General features: G+C 42.3%; 1 protein-coding gene across 1 annotated transcript in view; it reads right to left on the reverse strand.

Annotated features, from left to right (window-relative positions):
- Positions 1 to 8,413: 8,413 nt before the first annotated feature.
- LOC140726157 (UDP-glucuronosyltransferase 3A1-like) overlaps positions 8,414 to 25,573 on the reverse strand; it is a 44,981-nt gene continuing 27,821 nt past the window's right edge. The window contains exons 4-7 of the mRNA XM_073042143.1: positions 22,038 to 22,569; positions 21,040 to 21,265; positions 19,017 to 19,236; positions 8,414 to 10,208 (exon numbers count right to left, since the gene is read on the reverse strand). Coding sequence (XP_072898244.1) covers positions 9,923 to 10,208; positions 19,017 to 19,236; positions 21,040 to 21,265; positions 22,038 to 22,569 — 1,264 coding nt within the window. The 3' untranslated portion in view covers positions 8,414 to 9,922. The remainder of the gene's footprint in view (positions 10,209 to 19,016; positions 19,237 to 21,039; positions 21,266 to 22,037; positions 22,570 to 25,573) is intronic.

Raw genomic sequence — 25,573 nt, forward strand, 5'->3', positions numbered from 1 at the left:
AGCAGAACCCCACGCAAATATCCCTTGAACATTTGCCGCATTTCTTCCGTATGTTTCCCTGAGAACATCTGTTTCCAATTTATGCTTCCATGTTCCTGCCTGATAGCCTCATAGTTCCCCTTACTCCAATTAAACACTTTCCCAACTTGTCTGTTCCTATCTCTCTCCAACGCTATGGTAAAGGAGATAGAATTGTGATCACTATCTCCAGAATGCTCTCCCACTGAGAGACCTGACACCTGACCAGGTTCATTTCCCAATACCAGATCAAGTACAGCCTCTCCTCTTGTAGGCTTATTGTGTCAAGAAACCTTCCTGAACACACCTGACAAACACCACCCTATCTGTACCCCTCACTCTGGTTGTTGACGAGTGTGCCCCCACAAAGTCATTCAGAGTCTTCCCCAACCAGAAGCATTGGATGAACCATGAAATCTGCAATCTGCCGAGGGCCAGAGCAGAAGCACTCAAATCTGGTGACCAAGAATGTTATAAGAGGTCCAGATACGATCTCCAGGAAGCCATCTCACAGGTGAAGTGGCAAATCTGGACTAACGATGCATCAATGAAAGGTGCTCAGCTGTGGCAGGGCTTAAATAGTACCCCCTCTTCTAAAGTTAAATCAAGTGACATGGGCGACAACAAGCTTTGCTTCCAGCTGAGCTTAATGCCTTGTATGCTTGCTTTGATTATCAAAACATAAAGCAACCATCACAAACTCCCAGAGCCCCTGATGATCCTGTGATTTCAAACTCTGAGGCTGATTTGCGAGCAACCTTCGGGAAGGTGAACCCCGAAAAGCATCCAGCCCAGTCCAGGTACCTGGCCAAGTACTAAATACTTGTGCTGGTCAACTAGCTGGCTTGTTCACTCAGATCTTTAACTTCTCGCTTTGGCAATCTGAGGTACCCACTTGTGGTAACCTGCCTCAATGACTATCATCCAGTAGCATTTACATACACAATGATGAAGTGTTTTGAGAGGTTGGTGATGAAACATATTGACTCCTGGCTGAGAAGCAACTTGGATCCACTGCAAAATGCCTACTGAAGCAACAGGCCCACAGCAGATGCCATCTCACTGGCACTTCACTCAACCCTGCAACATCTAGACAGCAAAGATACATAGATTCTGATGCTCTTTATCGACTACAGCTCAGCAGTGAATATCAATATCCCCTCTAAACTAATCGATAGGCTTCAAAACCTTGGCCTCAATGCATCCTTGTGCAATTGGATCCTCTGTTACCTCACTTCCCAATCTGATTAGCAACAACATCTCCATAAATTTCCATTAGCACAGGCGCACCACAAGGCTGTGTGCTTAGTCCCCTGCTCTGCTCGCTTTATATCTATGATCATGTGGCCAAGCACAACTCCAATTGGCATATTCAAGTTTGCTGATGGCACCACTGTCATAGGTCAAATCAAAGGTGGTGATGAATCAGCGCCAAGGAGGAAGAGTCAAAAGCTGGCTGAGTGATGCCACAACAACAGCCTCTCACTCAATGTCAGCAAGACCAAGGAGCTGACTATTGACTTCAGCAGAAGGAAACCAGAGGTCCATGAGACAGTCCTTGTGTTGCCCTTAAGGCACTTATTTAACTTCATTAAATTTCAGCTTTAAATAATTTGTTTGTAACTATTTCTAGTTAAAGTTAAAGGTTGATAACTACATTACAGTTTAACGAAGGTAAAATTAATTGTCTATGATATATCGCAGCATGTGATGATGTCACTCCCCCCCCCCCCACCCCCGGTTCCGCCGTGTCTTGTGGGTAAGTTCCGGTTCAGAGAAACAAGAAGCTGGGAGCTTGCATGTGCAGGACCAACGTGAAAAGCTCCATTTCTACCCAGAAAGAAACATCATAGAAGCAATGCCGTAAGTTCATATGACAGTTGATATGTTGAAGTAAAAAATATTAACACTGATTCTGTTAAAAGAAATGACGGTTGATGAAAACACAAAATGCTGGCAGAACTCAGCAGGCCAGACAGCATCTATGGGAGGAGGTAGTGACAACGTTTTGGGCCGAAACCCTTCATCAGGAGTGAAGTAACATGGGATGGTCGAGGGGGGATAAGAAGTAGGGGGAGGGATAAAGTAGAGAGCTAGAAAGTGATAGGCTGAAGGAAAATGGGCTAGGGGGAAGGTGGAGAATTATGGGAAATAAAAGAGAAAGAAAGGTAGGGCTGGGGGGAGATCATAGTGAGGGGGAAAAAAGAGAGAGAAAGAGAACCAGACTAAAATAATAGATAGGGATGGGGGTAAGGGGGGGCAGGGGTATCAACAGAGGTCTGTGAGTTGGATGTTCATGCCGGCAGGTAGGAGGCTACCTAGGCGGGAGATAAGGTATTGCTCCATCGACCTGCGTGTGGCCTCATCTTGACGGTAGAGGAGGCCACGGACAGACATGTTGGAGTGGGAGTGGTCTGTGGAATTGAAGTGTGTGGATAAGGTTTATTTTCTTGTGCCATTGAAAGCATTGCTGGAAAAATTGTGTTGGAGCCTACCTAAAACCATTGATGGCTTAAGCAGATTCTGCCTATATGTAGTACTTTAATGAGACTTTAATGTAATACAGTTCATTATAGTTTTATTTTTACTAATATTTATGATGCAAATGTGGTGTCAAGAAGGAAACAGACACTGTATATGTTTTGTATTATTTATCAATATTTCCCACCATACGGTAATGTGGAAGAGTGAACAGTAAACGGTTAATCTTATTGTGACTCTGTCTTCATTGGCTCCAGTTTAACTTGGTGTTTAGTCAGAGATTCAACACACTGCATGAGAACACTACAGTCCTCATCAGGGAATCAGAGATGGAGAGGGTTAGCAAGTTTAAATTCCTTGGTGTTATCATTTCTGAGGCTCTGTCCTAGGCCTGGCATGTAAGTACAATTACAAAGAAAGCACACTACCACCTCTACTTCCTTAGAAGTTTGCAAAGATTTGGCATGACATCTGAAACTTCAACTTCTATAGTGGGGAGTATATTGACTGGCTGCATCATAGACTGGCAAGGAGATACCAATGCCCTTGAATGGAAATTCCTACAAAAAGTAATGGACATGCCCCAGTTCATCACAGATAAACCCTCCCCACCACTGAGCACATCTACATGAAGCATTGTTGCAGGAAAGTCAGCATCTATCATCAGGGACCCCCACCCCCCAGGACTTGTTCTCTTCTTGTTGCTGCCATCAGGAAGGAGGTCCAGGAGTCTCAGGACTCACACTATCAGGTTCAGGAATAGTCATTACCTCCTCAACCACCAGGCTCTTATACTAAAAGGTATATCTTCACTCAACTTCATTTCACCATTGAAATGTTCCCACAACCCATGGATTCACTTTCAAGGACTCTTCATCTCATATTCCTGATATTTATTGCATATCTATTTATTATTAATAATTTTTATTTTTGTATTTGCACAGTTTCTTGTGTTTTGCAGACTGGTTGAATGTCCAAATTGATGTGGTTTCATTAATTCTATTATGATTATTATTATTATATTCTGGATTTATTGAGTATGTCCACAAGAAAATGAATCTCAGGGTTGTACATGGTGACATATATTTACTTTGCTAATAAATTTACTTTGAAGTTTTCTATTTCATAAAACTGATAATTCAGCACATTTTGGTCATACTGGATAGTAGAATTTCTGGACTGATGGATTTTATTCTACACTAACACACATTTTAATTCACTCATTTTAAGATATTATTTTGTACTTTAATAAATTTTCCAGTTGACCTGATAATGTTAAAGGTCAGTAGAAAGTCTACTAAATGGAGCCACAGGGATTTGGATGGGCAGATGCGAATGAGTGCTATAGTGAACGGGAGGAGGTGTGAGAAGGGAGGTTCAATCAAGTCAAGAAACTGGAGCTGCAGTGAGTAGATGGGAAAAGCAAATATTAACTGGTGAGTCACAGTAGATAGGGTTGTAAAGAGAGCTTTTGGCACATTGGCCTTCATAGATCAGAGCAATGAGTACAGACAAGAGTAAATCTGCAGATGTTGAAGGGTCTCGGCCAGCAATTCCGACTGTACTCTGTTCCATAAATGCTGCCTGGCCTGCTGAGTTCCTCCAGCATTTTGTGTGTGTTGAAATGAGTACAGAGGTCACGATGTTAGGTTGAAGTTGTATAAGACATTAGTGAGGCCTCTTTTGGAGTATTGTGCGCAGTTCTGGTCACCCACCAAACTGGAAGATATCAAAAAGGTGGTAAGAGTGCAGAGAAAACTTTATTAGGGTGTTCCTGGGACTTGAGGACCTGAGGTATAGGGAAAGGATGAATAGGAGAGGACTTGATTTTATGGAGTGTAGGAGAATGAGGACATAGTTGATAGAGGTATACAAAATTATGAGGGGTAGGTAGACTAAATGCAAGCAGGCTTTTTTCTGCTGAGGTTGGGTGGGACTTGAACTGGAGGTCATAAGTTGTAAGAGAAAGGTGAAATATTTAAGGGGAACCTGAGAGGGAACTTCTTCACTCACAGGGTGTTGAGAATGTGGAACATGCTGCAAGGGGAAGGGGAGGATACAGGTTCAATTACAATATTTAAGAAAAATTTGGACAAGTACATGGATGGGAGTGGTATTGGGACTATGGTCCAGATGCACATTGATGGGATGAGCCAGAAAAGTAGTTCAGCATTGAGAAGATGGACCAAAAGGCCTGTTTCTGTGTTGTAGTGCTCTATGACTCTAAACCCCAAAGCACTGCATGTTCCAATGTGTTATCACCGTTTACTGAAATCAGTAATTTTTATTTAATTCTAATATTGTGTAATAACTCATCATTAAAGGTTTTCTGAAAGTCTTTAATCTACCCATCCTGAGTGCACATTCAAAATATTCAACAGACTCAAATCGAAATCAAATTGAGTTTCATAATTCAAACCATACATGAATACAGCTAAAATAGACAGTGTTCCTTTGGGGCCAAGGTGCAAAAACATACATGCACATTGAAAATAGCAAGAGAGAAAAAAGAATATAGTCACGCAAGAGACAGTCTGAGTGAAAAATCACACATGTTTATGGTTCCTGGCAGTCCAGCTGGTAATTCCACAGATCCAACAATGCAGGGCAGCATTGATAGGAGAGGCCACCCACAACTGAGCACAGACACCTCACTACACAGTCTCCGGCGTCTCCTCAACTGGACTACAGCAGCAGACAAGCCCGCGGCTTGAGGACCAGTCCTTGCTACAACAGAGGTGACACTGCAGCCTCGCCTGCTGTCTCTCCACCAAACAAGAGAAACAGGCCTGCGGCAATCAATGTCCAACAGGGCCCAGAACAGTCATTCACGGTTTCTCTGCACACTGCCTTCGCACACCAACTCCTATGCCTTTGAGTAGCAGGCAGCAGCATGATCTGCAGCCAGGTCATCTCTCCGCAGCCCTGCAGCTCGACTCTGTCCTCATGGCCTGGTGGCTCGACTCTCCGCTCACAGCCAGCTACTTCAAACAATGAGCAGCTCACTGATACGGTAGACCTGCTGCACCCATAGTTATTGGAGTCCAGTATAGTCTTACGAAAATAATAACACATTTAACAAAGATAAAAAAGCACTTTCGGTTGGACCCCGAGAGGTCACTGTGTCTGCATGCCCCGCCATCTTACCAGACTTGTCAGAATCTACCTGTAATGAATCCATGGAGCTTTATTTAGTACAAAATAAATTAGAGCAGGTCAAGGAAAATATTAATGTCAATTAAATGCTTCAGGACTGTTTTGCTAGTTATTTTCAAAAGCTAAAGAATAGGCAGTTTACAAAATGATTGAGGTACAGAAGGAAACAGTTTGGCCTTTCAAGTCAAATAAAGCCTCAAATACCTAGCTGACTTATCCTATTCCCTCACCTACTTCCCATATCCTTATAATTACCTCTCCAGCTCTCAGAACAGATTCAATGGGCCAAATGGCCTAATTCTGTACCTTTATCTTATCGTCTCTTCTGAGGGATATGTACATGCGTAGACTGAAGGGATTAGGTGTCATTAACATAATTAGTTTGACCCTAATGGTCCGAAGAGCCGGTTCCAGTGCTCTACACGTCTATATTCTGAATTACTAACCACTGCTGTATGTTGGAGCTTCCTGTGTACAAACTGATTGAAATATTTTCCACATTATAACAATGACCAAACTTTACACCATTAGGTTTTCGAACAAAAAGTCATAGAGCTCTACAGCACTGAAACAGGCCCTTCAACCCATCTAGTCTGTGCCAACTTGGTTTTCTGTCTAGTACCATCTACCAGTACCCAGGCCATGTACCCATCCAAATTTCTAATTATGTTTTGTTGCAACTTTATAAAACTCTAATTAGACCGCATCTGGAGTACTGCATATAATCCTGGTTTCCCATTTACAGCAAGACCATTGAGGCTTTGGAGAGGGTGCAAAAGAGGTTTACCAGAATGGTGTCTGGATTAAAGGGTACGTTATAATGAGATGTTGGACAAACTTAGGCTGTTTTCTCTGGAGCGGCAGAGGCTGAGGGGAGATCTGATAAAGGTCTGTAAGATTATGAGACACACAGATAGAGTAGACAGACAATGTCTCTTCCCAAGGATTAAAATATCTACTACCAGAGGGCATGCATTTAAGGTGAGAGGGGGTAACTGCAAAGGAGTTGCGAGGGGCAAGTTTTTAAACACGGAGAGTGGTGGGTGTCTGGAATGAGCTGCCTGGGGTGGTGGTAAAGGCAGATACATTAGGGACTTTTAAGAGTCATTTAATAGGCACATGAGTGTGAGGAAAGTGGAGGGATATGGACATTGTGCAGGCACAAGGATCAGTTTAGTTGGCCATTTGATTACTAAATCTTTAGGTTCGGCTAAACCTTGTGGATGGAAAAGTCTGTTGCTGTGCTCTGCTGTTCTATGTTCTAATTGAACGTGCACCTACCACTTCTGTTGGCAGTTCATTCCATGCTGATGATCCAATATAAAACAAAGATGTTTTTGTGTAGTCTTTCAACAACCAATAGAGTTCCCAGCCCCAATTATGGCCTATGGATAACCTCTGCATTACTGTCACTTTTCTTATGTTGAATTGAACTGAACTACACTAAACATTCCCCAGCTGTTTCAAGGGTTCTGCGGTTTGATGTTTAATATCCAGTGTATTAATTGCTTCTGCTTTTGCTATTTATGCGATTTGTTCTTTTTTGTGTGTGTTGGGTGTTTGATGTTTTCTTTGAAGACGTTCCATGGGGTTTGTTTCATGGCTGCCTGTGAGAAGAAGAATCTCAGGGTTGAATACTGCATATATGCTTTGATAATAAACGTACTTTGAACTTTGGGCATACACTACTTAATATCACCAGTGCAAGGTCTTTGAAATAATTAATGACTCAACTACCTGCCCTTTCCACAATGGATTAAATTTAATCTTGTCCTAGATATGAATGAAACACCTTGGTCACATTTAGATAGCACTTGGTATTATAGTGTCTATCTTGGAAAACTGACAGGCTCTCGGTTCAATGTCTTACCCTAATCTCTAGGTAGTGTAATGATCCTGCACCAACTTTGTAAACTACTCCAATGTTTTAGCAACAGCTTCTACCCCTCCGCTAGTAGATGTCTGAATGGACAATGAACCAACCCATGAAAACTACCACACTCTTTTTGCTCTCCATTTTTTTTTTAAGATCTACATCGCGGAACAGATCCTTCAGGCCCATTGAACCGCACCACCCGACAACTCAATTATGTAAACTTAGCCTAATCACAGGCCAATTTAAAGTGACCAATTAGGCTACTTAGTTCATCTTTGGACTGAGGGAAGAAACTGGAGCAGCCAAAGGAAACCCACAGAATTCACAGGGAGAATGTATGAGGAGTGATCGTGGCCTAAGGTAGAAGAAGATGAGTTATTAACTTCAAACTGTCTGCATAATCACTCAAAGAGTTGAACTGCACGTGCATGTAATGAGAGCTGTATAACTCATCTCCTACCTTAGGCCACGAACTTATTCTGGAGGTCCAAGATCCGTATGCTCCAAGATATGCTGGACTAAGTGTGTAAATGTAAGAGGGGACTATGTTGAAAAATAAATGTGCTAGGTTTTCTAAAATTGACTCCTTCTACCTTAGGCCACAAACTTATCAATCAGCCCTTGTACAAACTCCAAATGACATTGGAATTGAACTCTGAACTCCAACGCCCCGAGCGACACTAACTGTTACCTTCCCATGGCTTCCCACTACACTTTATGCACTACTTTTTAAATTCAGTTTTTGCATATTTTTCTTATTGTAATTCATAGTAATTTTTATGTATTGCACTGTAATGCTGCCACAAAACAAATTTCACAACATATATCTGTGATATTAAACCCGATTGGGATTAATTCTGCATTGATTGTATAAAGCACTGATTCCAAATCAGATTCATTTATTTATCATTAAGCACAGGGAAACATACAGTGAAACATCTCGCTTGTGTCGACAATCAACACAACCTGAGGGTGTGCCGGGGGCAGCCAGCAAGTGTTGCCAATACAGCATGCCCTCTCGCATTCGATTTGATCATCGTGGCATAAGATAAGCAACAAACAACATATTGATGCAATTGATGAAAAAGGCACGGCGGCTTTACTTCATTGATGTCACAACCAGGGATCATTCTTCAAAAATGTGTTTTTTGTGGATTAGTGGGTGGACTGTATTTTCTCAGTGTCACCTCATTGGTATGCATTGTCCTTGGTTTGTTTACCTTTTATGTCTAATTGTCTTTGGACTAGCTCTGGATTTTCACTTTGGTTTGCAGGTGTCTCATTTGGTATCACAGGGATGGTTAAACTCTATATTTATAATTTTTTTCAATTTGGCATCATCAGCACAGTATATTCAATGTCTTGCTTTGTAGTTGTTGGCTTCGGGGATTATTGCTTTGTCCGGACACTTGCGTTACCTGATTGCTGCAGAATTCCTATGGGCTCCAGGATGTATTTCGGGGGACATGCCACCCCCTCTTTGAAACTCAGACCGAGCTTGTGCTAGTTTTTTCTTAATTCCTGTATTAAATCTTTAGTTTTATTTTAATTGCTGAAGTCTCTGTGATTCCTGTGCTTGAGTTTGCCAGTGAGCCTTTCACTTGAGGAGATTTGGTATATCACCAAAGACTGTAGCAAATTTCTACAAATGAATCATGAAGAGCATTCTGACTGGTTTCATCATTGTCTGGAATGGAGGGGCCACTGTGCAGGATCAGAAAAATCTGCAGAGGGCTATAAATTCAGCCATCTCCATCATGGGCACCAGCCTTCGCACCATCAAGGGCATTTTCAAAAGGTGGCATCCACCATTAAGGACATGCCCTCTTCTCATCGCCTGAAGACACATACTCCACATTTTAGGAACAGCTTCGTCCTCTCCACCGTCAGATCTCTGAATGGACAATGAACTCATGTACACTACCTCACTACTTTTTGTTCTTTTTTTACTCTTTTTTGCACAACTTATTTTTAAAAATTTGAATATATATTTTCTTCATGTAATATTATTAAATATTGTGCTGTACAGCTGCCACAAAGCAACAAATTTCACACCCAGCCCATGATCACCACTCACTATTTTTGCTCTTTTATTTATTTAATTTATATTTCTTAGTTTGTAGTTCTAATGTACTATACTGCTTCCATAACACAACAAATTTCATGACATATGTCAGTGATATTAAACCTAATTTTGAATCAAATTCTCTGTACTATAGTGATTTTTGCCTAAATGTTAATTTTAAAGACGAAGTACAAATCATTGTCATTATCTAGGAATAAGTCTAGGCATCTATATGTTAGAATAAAAAAAGTTTCCCAGACCCTATGACACATTCTAACTGTGGGAAGCAAAGTGGCTCACTGGGGCTTTGACAATACATATTCTCACTAAGTGGCTTTTTCCTTCTTTCCAGCTCTGGTCGGATGCAATCGGTGTATCAGGCTCCTGAGGACTTGGTAGGCACAGAATACGATCAACACTACAGCCACCAATGCAAAGCCACAGACGTCCAGTAAGTACAGCTGGTAAGTAGGCATTTGGTAAGAATGAGGCTTTAAGTGTGCCCCGCTTCCGACTTTCAGAATTGACTCAATCCACCTGCTGGTGAGCTCTGCCGCGGTGAAGGGCTGGAACCTGAGTTGCTTGCTTGTCCTGATGGCATTCTGCTTGAAGCTGAAAAGACAAGAATGACATTTATGTGGCACCTCCTGTACAGTGACACATCACATGGCATTTAGCGCAAGTGGAATGTGACAAAATTCGAGTTGAAGACAGAAGTTAACAGTCATGACAAATAGGTGATCAAAGAGGTGAAGGAAGGGATGATGGCAAAGTTTAGAGTCTGGGGGCATGGCTCGGGAATTGATAAAGACACAAAGACACCTTGAAGTGAATAAGTGCGATGTAAAAAGTAATGGAGACCACGCTACCTTGTACAATTACAACTGATATCTTACACTATCAAGAGGCAGATACATTAGAGGCATTTTAGAAATGCCTAGGCACATGGATATCAGAATATTAGAGGGCTATGTAGGAGGAGAGGATTAGATTGGCCTTAGAGTAGGTTAAAAGGGCAAAACAGCACCGTGAATCAGAATCAGAATTACAATCTGTTTTATTATCACTGGCATATGACATGAAATTTGTTGTTTTGCAGCAGCAGTACAGTACAATGCTTAATAAAATAAAACGTTGACAAATTTCTATAGATGTATGGTGGAGAGTATATTGACTGGCTGCATCACAGCCTGATACGGGAACACCAAAGCCCTTGAATGGAAAATCCTACAGAAGGTAGAGGATGCGGCCCAGTCCACCACGGGTAAAGCCCTCCTCACCATTGCATGCATCCACATGAATGTTTTTCACAGGACTGCTGCTTCCATCGTCAGGGATCACCCCCCCCCCCCACCCATGCAGCAGGACATGCTCTCTTCTCGCTGCTGTCAGGAGCCTCAGGACTCACAGCATCACATTCAGGAATAGTCATTACCTTTCAATCATCAGTGCAGAGAACTTCACTCCACCTCACTTGCCCTCATTGAAATGTTCCCACAACATATGCGTGTATTTTGATAAAAAATTTACCTTGAACTTTGATATGTATATCTCCTCCTCATGGACCGTTACCTTGTCATGGTGAGGGGGCTTGTCTATCTCAGTGACGTCGTGAGCTATACCATGTAGTGCTATAGGTCAGGGCAGAAAGGTCGGACTAAGTGTGGTCCACTGGAGAAGGAAATGGTAACCCACTCCAGTAATTTGGCAAGAAAACCTTATGGAACAGTCCATGAGGTCATACAGAGTTGGACTCGACTTAATGACTGAACAACATATATACAATTGAATTAAATAACTAGTGCAAAAACAGTGTTAAAAACAATAATAAGGTAGTGTACGTGGGTTCAAAAATCCATGATGATGGAGAGGAAGGAATGTGTTTCAGGCTCCTGTACCTCCTTCCTTGATGGTAGCAATGAAAGGAGGCCATGTCCTGGGTGATCGGAGTCCTTAATAATGGATGCCACCTTTTTGAGACATCACTTTTTGAAGATGCTGGGGAGGCTCGTGTGCGTGATGTAGCTTTGTGGGCCGAAAACAATATTTTCTATCCAGACTTCAGAAGTTTTTTGTTTCCATTCTTGGCCAAACATTTATTGGGATTAATAGGCTTAACCTTACAGTTTGAGTGATGAAGAAGTAAACAACATTTATATACCTTCCATGTCAGAATGCTGCTAAGTCAATACAAGTCATGAGCAGTAATGAATAGTTCGGATTTTCAGAATCAGGTTTAATCTCAACACCATATGGTCGACAAATTTGTTAACTTGGCGGCAACAGTACAATGCAGTAGATGATCATATAGTAAAAAATAAATAAGTAAAACAATTACAGTAAATATATATCTGTATATCAAATAGTTAAATTAAAAATAGTGCAAAAACAGAAATAATAAAAAAAAGTTGGATAGTGTTAATGGGTTGAATGTCTATTTTGGGGATCAGATGGCAGAGGGGAAGAAGTTGCTCCTGAATCACTGAGTGTGTACGTTCAGGCTTCTGCACCTCCTACCTGATGGTAACAGCGAGAAAAGGGCATGTTCTGGGTGATCCTCAATAATGGACGCCCCCTTTCTGAGACAACGCTTCTTGACGATGCCTTGGATACTACGGAGACTCGTAACCATGATGGAACTGACTAATTTTACAACTTTCTGTAAGGCCATAAAACATAGGAGCAGAATTGGGCCATTCAGCTCACCGAGTCTGCTCCGCAATTCCATCATGGCTGCTCCCGGATCCAACTCAACCCTACACACCTGCCTTCTTGCCATATCCTTTGACGCCCTGACCAATCAGGGAACTATTAACTTCCACTTTAAATACACCCACGGACTTGGTCTTCACTGCAGTCTGTGGCAGGAGATTCCACAGACTCACTCTGGCTAAAAGATTTCCTCCTTACCTCTGTTCTGAAAGGTTGCCCCTCAATTCTGAGGCTCTGTTCTCCAGTTCTGGATACCCTCATCATAGGAAACATCCTTTCCACATCCACTCCATCTAATCCTTTCAACATTGGGTAGGTTTCTATGAGATCCACCCGCATTCTTTTAAATTCCACTGAGTACAAGGTGAAAAATGCAAACGCTCCTCAGATGTTAACCCCTTCATTCCCGGAATCATTCTCGTGAACCTCCTCTGGACTCTCTCCAATGACAACACATCCTTTCTGAGATACGGGGCACAAAACTGTTGACAATACTCCATGTATGGCCTGACTAGTGTCTTATAAAGCCTCAGCATTACCTCCTTGCTTTTGTTAATTTGATTCCCCTTGAAATAAATGCCAACATTGCATTTGCCTTCTTTACCAAAGACTCAACCTTTAAATTAACCTCCTGGAAATCTCGCACAAGAACTCCTCTGCACCTCTGATGCTTGAACCTTCTCCCCATTTAGATAATAAGCTGCAATATTGATCCTTTTACCAAAATGCACTATCATACGTTTCCCAACACTGTATTGCATCTGTCACTTTTTGGCCTAATCTTCCAGTGTGTCAAAGTTCTGCTACAATTGCATTGCTTCCTCAGAACTACCAACCTGTCCACCTACCTTCATATCATCTGAAAACTTTACCACAAATCCATCAATTTCATTATGTAAATCATTGACAAACAATGTGAAAAGTAATGTTTCCATTACTGACCACTGAGGAACACCACTAGTCATGGGCAGTCAATCAGAAAAGGCCTCTGTATTCCCACTCAATGCCTCCTGTTTGTCAGTTATTCCTCTATCAATGTCAATATCTCTCCTAGAACATACAGAACCATACAGGCCCTTTGCACCACGAAGTTGTGCCGATCTTTCAACCTATTCTAACATCAATCTGGCCCTTCCATCATACCATTTTTCATTTACTTTTCTTTCAACCAAGTGCGTGTCTAAGAGTTACTTAAATGCCCCTCATGTATCTGTCTCCACCACCTCCCCGGCAAGGTGTTCCATGCATCCACCTCTTTCTGCATAAATAACTTACCTCGGACATCCCATTATACTTTCCATTGATCGCCTTAAAATCGGGCCCTTGATATTAACCATTTTTGTCCTGTTTAAAGGTCTCTGTCTATCCACTTGACCTATACCTCTTATCATCTTGTACACCTCTGTCAAGTCACCTCTCACTGTCTTTTGCACCAAAGAGAGAAGCCCTAGCTCGCTCAGTCTATCCTCATAAGACATGCTCTCTAATCCAGAATCTAATCCACAATCTACCTTATTTTGATTTTGCACCTTATTATGTACCTGCGCTGAAGAATGAGGAGAGTTGGAATATCACCAGAAGCTCGAGCAAAATCTACAGGTTAGCTTGGAGAGCATTCTAACTGGTTGCATCATCATCTGGTATGGGGGAGGGGGGGGGGATCTACTACACAGGGGTAGAAAAAGCTTCAGAAAGTTGTAAACTCAGCCAGCTCCATCATGGGCACTAGCCTCCCCAGCATGGACGACACCATCAAAAGTCAATGCTTCAAAAAGGAGATATCCATCATTAAGGACCCCCATCACTCAGGACGTACCCTCTTCTCATTGCTACCATGAAGGATGAGATACAGGAGCCTGAAGATGCACATTCATTGTTTTACAAAAAGCTGTTTTCCCTCTACCATCAGATTTCAGAATGGACATCGAACCCATGAACACTACCTCACTATTTTTTGCTCTCTTTTTACATGACTTATTTAATTTAATTATATATATATATATAATGTAATTTACAGATGTTTTGTTTGTCATTACAATGTACAGCTGCCAAAAAACAGCAACTTGCATAACAAAAGTATATTCCAGTTAAAAGCGAGGTCAGTAAGGGTGGGGAGAGCCAGCCTTGGATAACTAAGGAAATAAAGGAAGGCATCAAACTAAAAGCTCATGCATACTAAATTGCCAAGAGTCGTGGGAAACTGGAAGATTGGGAAAACTTTAAAAAGCAACAAAGAACCACTAAGTGAGCAATAAAGAGAGGGAAGATAGATTATAAAAATAAACTAGCACCAAGTATAAAAACAGATAGCGGAAAAGGGTGGCCAAAGTGAACATAGGTCCCTTAGAGGACGCGAAGGAGGAATGGATATTGGGTAATGGGTAAATGGTTGAGGGTTTGAATGACCATTCTGTGTCAGTTCTCATGGTGGATACACATCAAACATGCTGAAGAGAGATGATATTGATGCGACGGAAGGTGAGGACCTCCATACAATAGCTATCACTAAAAAGGTAGTGCTGAGCAAACTTGTGGATCTAAAATAGACAAGTCCCCTGGTCCTGATGGAATGCATCCCAAAATTCTCTGGACTCTGGGCAGATCCTAGTGGCTTGGAAGAAGGCGAATGTCACGCCACTGTTCAAAAAAGGATGTAGGCAAAAGGCAGGTAACTATAGGCCAGTTGGTTTAACCTCTGTATTTAGGAAAATACTTGAAGCTATCATTAAAGAAGAAATAGCAAAGCATTTGGAAAATATGGATCCATCAGGCAGACACAACATAGATTCAGCAAAGGTAGGTCATGTTTGACAAACTTATTGGAGTTCTTTGAGGATATAACAAGCACAATGAGTAGAGGGGAATAGATGGGCATTATTTACTTGGATTTCCAGAAGGCGTTCAATAAGGTGCCACATAGAAGACTTATCCATAAGACAGGATGCAAGGAGTTGGGGGCGATGTGTTAGCATCGGTGGAGAATTGGTTAACCAATAGAAAGAACAGAGTTGGGATATATGGGTGGCAATCAGTGGTGAGCGGTGTGCTGCAGGGGTTGGTGCTGGGTCGCAACTGTTCACAATATATATTAAGGATCTGGAAGAGAGGACCATGTCTAGTGTATCTAAGTTTGCTGATGACACTGAATTGAGTGGAAAAGCAAATTTTACAGAGGATGTGGAGAGTCTGCAGAGAGATATAGATAGGTTAAGTGAGTGAGCAAGGTCTGGTAGATGGGGTACAATGTTGGTAAATGTGTAGTCATCCACTTTGGAAGGAAAAATGAAAGAGCAAATTATCATTTAAATGGTAAAAGATTGCAGCATGCTGCTATGCAGAAGGACTTGGGAGTGTTTGTGCATGAATCACAAAAGGTTGGTTTGCAGGTACAGCAGGCTATCAAGAAGGCAAATGGAATGTTGGCCTTCATTGCTAGAGGGATTGAATTTAAGAGCAGGGACTGCAACTATACAGGGTACTGGTGAGGCCATACCTGGAGTACCGTGTGCAGTTCTTGTCTCTTTACTTAGGGAAGGATAGTACTGGCTTTGGAGGCGGTGCAGAGGAGGTTCACCAGGTTGATTCCATAAAGGACTATTAGGAGAGACTGAGTCGCCTGGCACTGTACTTGCTGGGATTCAGATGAGTGAGAAGAGATCTTATAGAAACATATAAAATTATGAAAGGGATAGATAAGATAGAGGCAGGAAAGTTGTTTCCACTAGTAGGTGAGACCAGAACGAGGGAACATAGCCTCAAGATTCGTGGGAGTAGATTTAGGACAGAGATGAGGAGGAACTGCTTTTCCCAGAGAGTAGTGAATCTGTGGAATTCTCTGCCCAATGAAGCAGTGAGGCTACCACAGTATGTATATTTAAGACAAGGTTCAATGGATTTTTGCATAGTAAGGGAATTAAGGGTTATGTGGAAAAGGCAGGTAGCTGGAGATGAGTCCATGGCCAGATCAACCATGATCTTATTGAACGACAGAGCAGACTCAATGGGCCAGATGGCCTACTCCTGCTCCTATTCCTTATGTTCTTGTATTCTTGTATGCCAGTGATACTGGACCTAATTCTGATACCCTTCCAGTAGCTTTTACACTTTATTCTGCATTGTTATTGTTTCACATTATTCTAGCTCAATGCACTAAGTAATGATTTGATCTGTATGAGCAATATGCAAGGCAAGCTTTTCACTATGTCTATTCACATGTGACGATAAATCAAACCAATCCCTCAGCGCCAAGGTACAAAGGTATCAAGTGAGCCATATCCAACATTGGCAAATGAGTAGAGTACACAATTTAACAGCAAATTGTAAATAACTAAAATTCATGTTTGAAAAGTTTTGTCCCAAATATAGTATGTTGCAAAACATTCATACTCGCAAAATCACAACCTTAAATGTTGATCAAAGTTCAAAGTAAATTTATGATTAAAGTACATATATGTCACTATCTATAATATTGAGATTCATTTTCTTGTGGGCATACTCAACAAATCTATAGAATATGTATAATACATTTGAAAGACAGAGAGAGAGAGAGAAAGAGAGAACAATACAAGGCTGGAACTGTTCAAAATCTATGTATGAGAAGGGATGTGTTTCAAGACTCAGCAGTTAGAACTATTTCCAACAAATTCGTCCTCCACATTTACTGTCAAATTTGAGCAGAAGTGGTTTTGCAAAAATCATCCCACTGTTAACCATTCCTTTGTAGTTCACTCAGTTAGTATTCACTTACAAAATAAATTTACAGAAATTAGGATGGCTTAACCTGCATAGGAATTGATTGTGGACTTCAGGAAGGGGAGATCAGGAAAACACGTGCCAGTCCTCACTGAGGGGTCAATGGCGGAAAGGGTGAACAGCTTCACATTCCTGAGTGTGAACATCTCAGGGAATCTAATCTTGGGCTGTCACAATGATACCCTCACAAAGAAGGCACATCATCAGCTACATCTGAAGTTTGAGAAGATTTGGTACATCACCAAAGACTCTAGAAAATTTCTACTGTTGTGTGGTGGAGATAATTCTGACATTTTGTACAACTACCTGCTATGGAAACTCCAACATAAAGGATCAAAAGAGGCTACTGTGAGTTGTAGAATCAGCCAGTTCTATCACTGGTACAACCCTCCCCACCATCTGGGCCATCTTTGATTTCAGAGCCCGAGTAAGGGCCCTCGCCATCCAGAACATGCCCTCTTCTCATTACTACCATCAGGCAGGAAGTGTAGGAGCCTGAGGACCCATAATATTTAAGGAACAGCTTCTTCCGCTCCACCATCAGATTTAGGAAATAAGACCATAAGATATAAGAGGAGGTTTAGTCCATTCAGCCTTTTGAGTTTGCTCAGCTATTCCATCACGGCTGATCCCGGATCCCATTCAACCCCATACCTGCCTTCTCACCATATTCTTTGACGCTCTTGACGATCAAGAAACTATCAACTTCCGCCTTAAATATACACATGGACTTGCCTCCACAGCAGACTGTGGCAGAGCATTCCACAGATTCACTATTCTCTGGCTAAAAGAATTACTCCTTACCTCTGTTCTAAAAGCTCACCCTTTTTGAGGCTGTTTTGAGGCTGTATCTAGTTTTGGATATCCCCACCAGAGGAAACATCCTCTCCACATCCACCCTATCTAGACCTTTCAACATTCAGTAGGTTTCAATGAGATTCCCCCCCTCCAACACATTTTCCTAAATTTCAGTGAGCACAGGACCAAAGCTGCCAAACACTCCTCATATGTTAACCCCTTCACTCCTGGAATCATCCTTATGAACCTCCTCTGGACTCTCACAAATGACAGCACATTCTTTCTGGGATATGGGGCCCAAAATTGTTGACAATACTCCAAGTGCAGCATAAGCAGTGTCTTATACAGGCTCAGCATTATCTCATTGCTTTTATAGAGGGCTATGGGTAACCCTAGGAAACTTCTAAAGTACATGTTCAGCACAGCATTGTGGGCAGAAGGGCCTGTATTGTACTGTAGGGTTCCTATGTTTCTAATAATAACTCTAACAGAGATAATGAAAGACTGCCCAACTGGAGTGTTCAACCAGACTGCAGACGACAACAAACTGTACAAATATAAAAGAAGAAACAATACCAAGAAATAAATAAACAATAAACATCAAGAACATGAGATGAAGAGTCCTTGAAAGTAAGTCCATTGTTGTAGGAACATTTCAATGAATTCAGAATGGAATCTGATAAATATTTTGAAAGACAAAATATTTACATGGCTGTGAGGGAAGTGTAGGAGAATAACACTCATGGAAAAGAGCAAGAGCAGACCAAAACTCAATGGGGTGAATGGCCTCATTCTGCACTTTTTTTTTTAAGAATGTCACACCAGACAGTCAGCCATTCTTGTCTGGCACATGGTGTCAGGATTGGTCTCCTTTCGGATTAACCGGGTCACGATATGAACGTTCCTGACCCGACACTTGTATTTTTTTTACAAGGCCGAGTGGCTAGCTTGACACTCAACCGGCACGGATGGAAAGCATGCTCGGGGGTGGCCCAACTTGGATTCGAACTCGGGAGCCTTCGCTCCGGAGTCCGGTGCTGATGCTATTGTGCCACCAGCCGGTCATTCTGCACTGTAGGACTGCATCATTATTGGTGCTTATATATTCTGAGATTGGAAATGTACCATGTGCTATCTATTTAAGTAGAAATACGTTACCTGGGATTGGTTAGTAGTTGTGTCAGCTTTGTGCGTAAAGTCTCTTCTTCCAGTTCTCCTACGGATATAGAAAGGGCCATTCCTTTGCTCACCAAGCGGATGATGTTGTCCATCTGGTCGTAGAAGAGAGCCATACCCAGCACTGGGACTCTGTGGTACACGGCCTGGTGCAAACTGTTTATCCCCCCATGCGAAATGAATGCTTGGACCTGCGGGTGTCCTACGTACAAAATATTATTTGACCAATCACACTGCTCCAATCACACTGCCCTACTGTGCAAAAATACATTTAAAGTTAGGGTCACTTTGGTAATAGAGTGGAAGCATAGTAGACATTTATTGCCCATGCCTGGTTGGTTTTAATGTCATTTGACTTTCTGTAACTCTTCTGGCAAAGATGTAGAGTTACGGAAGGGATACAGAGAAGTGGAAGGGTTTATGGATGGATGTTTATCGTCAGGGTCACCGAGGAGCAATGAAATTCCTTGTTCGTACGAAGCCATAGAGTAAACTGTATACAGAAAATGAGAATGATGCAAAGGATAGTGCTGTAAACTCACACAAAATGCTGGAGGAATTCAGCAAATCAGGCAGCATCTATGGAGGGAAATAAACGGTCAACAATTCAGCCTGAGACTTTCATTCAGACTGGAAAATAAAAGCCAGAGTAAGAAGGTTGGAGCCCCAACAACAGTAGGCTTTCACAAACAAAAACAGTGAGGAATTTTATGTATAAGGAAAACCGTAACAACCTCTTTTATTGCTCTCCAAACACTGAACATAAAGCACAGTAACATAAACTTCCACATAATTATGTCATCATAACAGACCAGCCTCTCAAAGTGAACCCCAACTCAATGTTGGAGGTTGTGTGAATTTTACGCTACACCCCAGCTTCTTATTCTGGCTTCCAACGCCTTTTCTTTCCACTCCTGATAAAAGGTCCTACCCTAAAACGTTGACTGCTTATTCCCTGGACAGAGAAGATCGAGGGGAAATTTGACAAAATTATGAAGGGTACATATAGGGTAAATGTAAGCAGGCTATTTCAAATGAGGTTGGCTGAGGCTACACCTAGAGGTCATGAGTAAAAGGTGAAAGGTGAAATGATTAAGGGGAACATGAGGGAGAACTTCTTCACTTGGATTGTGGTAGGAGTACAGAATGAAAAGCCAGCGGAAGTGGTGGTTTGATTTCAACATTTAATAGAAATTTGGATGAGTACATGAATGGAAGGAGTATTGGACTGTAGTCCAGGTGCCAGGCGATGAAACAGGGCAGTTTAAATGGCTTGCCAGAATAGATAGGCTGAATGACTTGTTTCTGTGTGGTAATGCTCTGTGACTCTAGAAGTGAAAGATGGCTTCTCCAAATTTCCTTTCAACATGTTTCTTCCTAATCCTGCTTCTATTACAGTGACTGATTTCATCAAAAGTGCAGATGACTTAATATCTCTTGATTATATTGAAGCAGCATGTGTGTTCTCCTCTAAGACGACCACAACCTTGTCGTGGCTTGGAGGCTTGCATGCCTCAATGGCCTGCAGAGCTATGTTGGCTGGAGTCAGGGCTTTATGTTTTGGCTCTCGGTAGGGTCACCCAGGTCAAACAGGTCAAAGGGCAGAGGCCAGACTAGGAGTGGTCCAGGCTTGGGGGTTCAACTCATAGTAAAACATAATTGTCATGGAAATAGCAATGAAGTGCGATGGTTTTCCCGAGTCTCCACGCGGGACTTGCATGACTGACAGTAGTGAAAACTGAGAAGAAGCTACTGACATGATGAAAGAAGCCCTGAACACCACCAGAGATGGGGGGACCTTCATCACTGCCCTAAACGCCAGTAGTAAGTGAACGTGTGTAGTGTGCTGGGAATCAAATCTTGGATGAAAGGTTCAATCTCAGTCCTGATGAAAGATTATTTCTCCAAACCCCAGATGTTGCCTGACAGCCAAATGTTTCTAACAATTTTTGTTTTCCAGCACCCATCATAACTTCCACCCCGTTTGCATCGAGGCATGTCTTACCCAGCAAGTCATTCTGTGGAAGCCATTTGTATATTTTCACATTACTGGGAAGGCTGAGGTCAGGAGGCCAGGAACTGTTGTTGAATCGCCATATGACCTTGTGTGGAAGCTGAGAGAAAACTCTGGTCATCTTCTTTACCAGGTGCTGATCTGTGATTGACTCCGCCATTGTACCTAAAGCCACTACGATGAAGCCCTGCTCGCCTGTTACAAAGTCCTCTATTTCCTATGGATGAAAACTAAACACCATAAAAATCACATTTCACATACAGAAATACACCCAGTGTCCACTTTATTATGTACCTCCAGTGTGTATGTTTGTGGTCTTCTGCAGCTGTTTCCCATCCAAGTCAAGTCAAGTCACTTTTCATTGTCATTTCGACCATAACTGCTGGTACAGTACACAGCAATTCAAGTATCAACGTGTTGTGTGTTCAGAGATGTTCTTCTGCACACCACTACTGTAACACATGGTTATTTGAGTTACTGTTGCTTTGCCATCAGCTTGAACCAGCCTGGCCATTCTCCCCTGACCTCTCTCATGGACAAGTCATTTTCACCCACAGAATTGCCGCTCACTGGATGATTTTTGGGTTTTTTTGCACCATTTACTGCGAACTCTGGAGCAGGGGGTTACCAACCTGGAGTCCAGGGAGCCCTCAGTTAATGGTAGGAGTCCAATGTTGGAAACACCTAAAATCTCTCTTTATGACCCTGTCTATCTGTGATGCAACTTTCAAGGAATTATGGAACTGTAATCTCTGATCCCTCTGTTCTACCGCTCTCCTCAGTGCCCTACTGCTAACCTTGTAAGTCCTACTTTGTTTTGTCCTCCCAATGAGCAGCACCTCACCTCATTTTCCATGGAATTTAATTTAAATTTCCTCATATATAACCCAATACAAATTTAAATACCCATTGGTGGGATTGGAGTTGAAACTAATCTCTCCCCATCAAAAGTGTACTAGATGTGAGAAATATACTGCCTGTATACCTACCTGGGGCAATGGTTCAGCAGGCTTAGAAAGATAACTACCAACAAAGACCACATTGGGCTGCAGTGGTCGAGGATATTCCAAGAAGAAGCCTGTGTTATAGATCCAGAGCTCTGCTTTATGCTGTAGGTCCTCCAGATTTATATCCTCGCCCGAGAAATGCTTCCTGATCACACCGTCAAAGCGACTGAAACACATCTGACCTTCAAAATAGTTCCGCAGTTGCACCCAGGCATTCTGGAGGCGCTCAACAAAGTTCATGGAATCCGTCAAGTGGGACATAAAGGCAGGCACGTAACTGGGGTTTGAGGGCATGTGAATGTAGCGCGCGTTGTAGGCCGAGGTGCCATAGATGGCAACAAAAGGCACCTGGAGCTTCTCGGCCAGCAGAAAGGTACAGAAGTGAAAGGCCTCAATCACCAGCAGGTCAAAGTTTTTGTTCCTTAGCCTGGTCAATACATCAGAATCAGATAACAGCTTGTCACACTCATAAGCATGCAAATCCAAGATATTGAAGAACCAATGAAGAGAATACCTGTTTTGGAGAGAAGACAAAGGCTAATATTAATAAATTGCCATTAGCTTTCAGTGTTTAGTGAGCTTGAGGTTGCGATGTGCTTGGGCTTACTGATAAGACTTTGAAATTAATTTAAAAATAGAAGACAATCAACGTAGGCAATACCCACAAATTGCTGGTGGTTAGGCAGCATCTATGGAGGGAAATGGAAAGGCAATGCTTCAGGTCGAGATCCTACATCTGTCCAAAGCATCGACTGTTCATATCCCTCCATAGATCCTACATGACTGGACCTGACATGACCTAACTCCTCTTCCAGTTTTTAGCTGCTTGTCACAAGACAATCAGAAAATTAGTTGCATCTGCTTGATGAATTCCCCACAAGAGACAGTGGATTCTGGTTATTTGGGACACATCTATAGGCATCCATTAATCTTGTGAGACCATGGATTTGCGCCTTAGAAAGTTTCCAGGGCACAGGCCTGGGCAGGGTTGTATGGGAGACCAGCATTTGCCCATGCTGCAAGTCTCCCCTCTCCGCATCACTGATGTTGTCTAAGGGAAGGTCAGCACCGCTTGGCACCAATGTCGTTGAAGAGCAATGTGTGGTTAAGTGCCTTGCTCAAGGACACAACGCGCTGTCTCAGCTGAGGCTTGAACTAGCGACCTTCAGATCACTAGACCAACGCCTTAACCACTTGGCCACGTGCCGACACATCAGGACCGGTACATTTTGATCCACTTAAGTGGCCGCCCTAATTCGCCAAAATTTTATGGAAATAGTTAAAAAGGTATAAAGAGACAAGCTACTATTTAACTGAGTAACAAATTATGTACTTAAGTGAAATACACGACAAATTAGAATGCTAACAGATGGTTGTCTGTCGTATCCAACAATGACAGGTGAACTGTGCAGGGGAGTTTTTAAATTGAAAAAGCTGTTACAGTGGGGCAGTTCCAATCTCTTGAACTTATAAGTCTGGATCCAGAGGCACAAGTAGATGTCACAACTGGGGTCTTTCCTGGTTGCAGTGAACGACCATGACCTCGTCATACCCTTTGTTCTCCACTTACCATTGCAGAATAGCTGTTCTAGCAGTTGGATCCCATTGTAGATCTCATCCATCCAGTATGCCGGAGCTGTCTTGGCATGCTAGGACAGGCATATCCCTTTCTCACTGGGGTAGAAGACTCATTGGCTACTCTCACCAGGATTAGCCCGCCTGTTTAAGCAGTGTACTGAGGTGTGGCCGAGTCACATGCAAAAAGCTACTTGAAATCACAGGTTTCCAGTGGGGACCAAAGGTAACTTCCAGAATGACTGTCAAATTCTTCAAAGCCTTCATGGTGCCTAACTTGTTGAAGCAGTGAAATCATTTCATTTTCACTCCTGGCCATTTCTGGCATTTCCAAGTCGGTATACTTGAAACCACAGTGAGCAAAATAGCTTTGAATTGACTTATCGCTTGTTTCTTGCCAACAATCAGTGAGAAAAATCACTGTGTTTTGAAAGCAAACACAGACTACTGATGCTATTTAAACACTGTTTGCTCTAAGCATGGTACAACTGCCAGACAAGTGTTTGTGTCTGGGGCTGCTTAGAAACTGTTTGCCAATATTCTCCTGTCCCAATGAAGCAGCATAGTGTCCCAAATAAACAGAGTGAGGGGAGTGGAATCCCAGCCATTTTCTCAATTAGTTTTTGAGTTCTCCCAAATAAGCGGCTGACTCGATTAACTGATGGCCCAAATAACAAATCTACTGTACTGAAAGCACATATCAAACGTCAAAAATTAGAGGGCATAGGTTAAAGGTAACAGGGAGATTATAAAATGGAGATGTGTAGAACAAGATTTTGAGTTCAATACATAGGACGTAATTAGTGGAATGGGCTTCCAGGTGAAATAATGGAAGCAGATGGGACAGTGAAGGGGATGGAGGGATGCGGGGGCAGGAGGGATTAGTTTAATCTGCATTACAATTACTACAGACGTCATGGGACATCCAGTGCTGCATTGCTGTATGTAAATCATGCATGAAATTCCTAAATTCTGGAGAATGCAACATTAGTTTACATAATCTCTAAAAACAACTTAATCCTTTGCATTCCGGGACAGTGGGGCAGCAGTTAACTGAACAGACTTGGCGATGAGAGATCAGAGACTTTGCTGCTCCGTGGCGGATGGGAACTTTAAATTTGAATTGGGCGAACTTGAAGTAAGCATCGCTACAGTCTGTAATATAGAATCAGTGATCTGTTGGCCTCTCATCTCGCTGAGGCAGGAGCGATAGCTCTCTCTCTCACGCTCGCTACTGAGAGAGAAGGCCTGTTAAGATGTTGAGGCGTTGGGATGAATAGTTTTTGATGGACAATTGACCATGGTCTTTGGGGGCTTGCTTTTGCTTGTATGGTGGGTGGTTGGTGGGGGATACTGAAGCTTTTTGCTGGGACAAGTGGGGGAGGTGAGGTGGGTTGACGCTTTGGGTTTCTAAGGTTTTTCTGTCATTCATTCTTTGGGTTTCTTTTCTCTCTGTTTTGTGGATGTCAGTAAGGATTTCAGGCTGTCTACTGTGTATGTTCCCTGACATTAAATTGAACCACTGAACCATTGAAATTGAACACTGAAGTTCAAATTTAAAGCCATTCAACCATACACTTGGATCCAGCTAACAAAACAATGTTCCTGCGGAACCAAGGTGCAAAACACAGTACGTATATCACATACAGCACATAAAATTAACACAATAATATTAACATACAAAAATTCTGCAGATGTACAAATTGACGTAAAGTGCATATACAATATATAGTTAAATATACAACGGTACAATGCTACTGGCACTGTCATAAATAATGTGTACTGGGTGATAGCAGGCTGTTCAGAAGTCTCACAGCGCGGGGGAAGAAGCTGCTATCCTGTCTAACGGTCCCCGTTGTTATCTTGAGGTACCGTCTGCCTGATGGTAGGAGGTCAAAGAGATTGTGGATGGATGGGAAGTGTCCTTGAGAATGGTGAGGGCT

This window comes from Hemitrygon akajei, chromosome 4 (genome assembly GCF_048418815.1).
Source record: "Hemitrygon akajei chromosome 4, sHemAka1.3, whole genome shotgun sequence".
NCBI classification, from domain to species: domain Eukaryota; kingdom Metazoa; phylum Chordata; class Chondrichthyes; order Myliobatiformes; family Dasyatidae; genus Hemitrygon; species Hemitrygon akajei.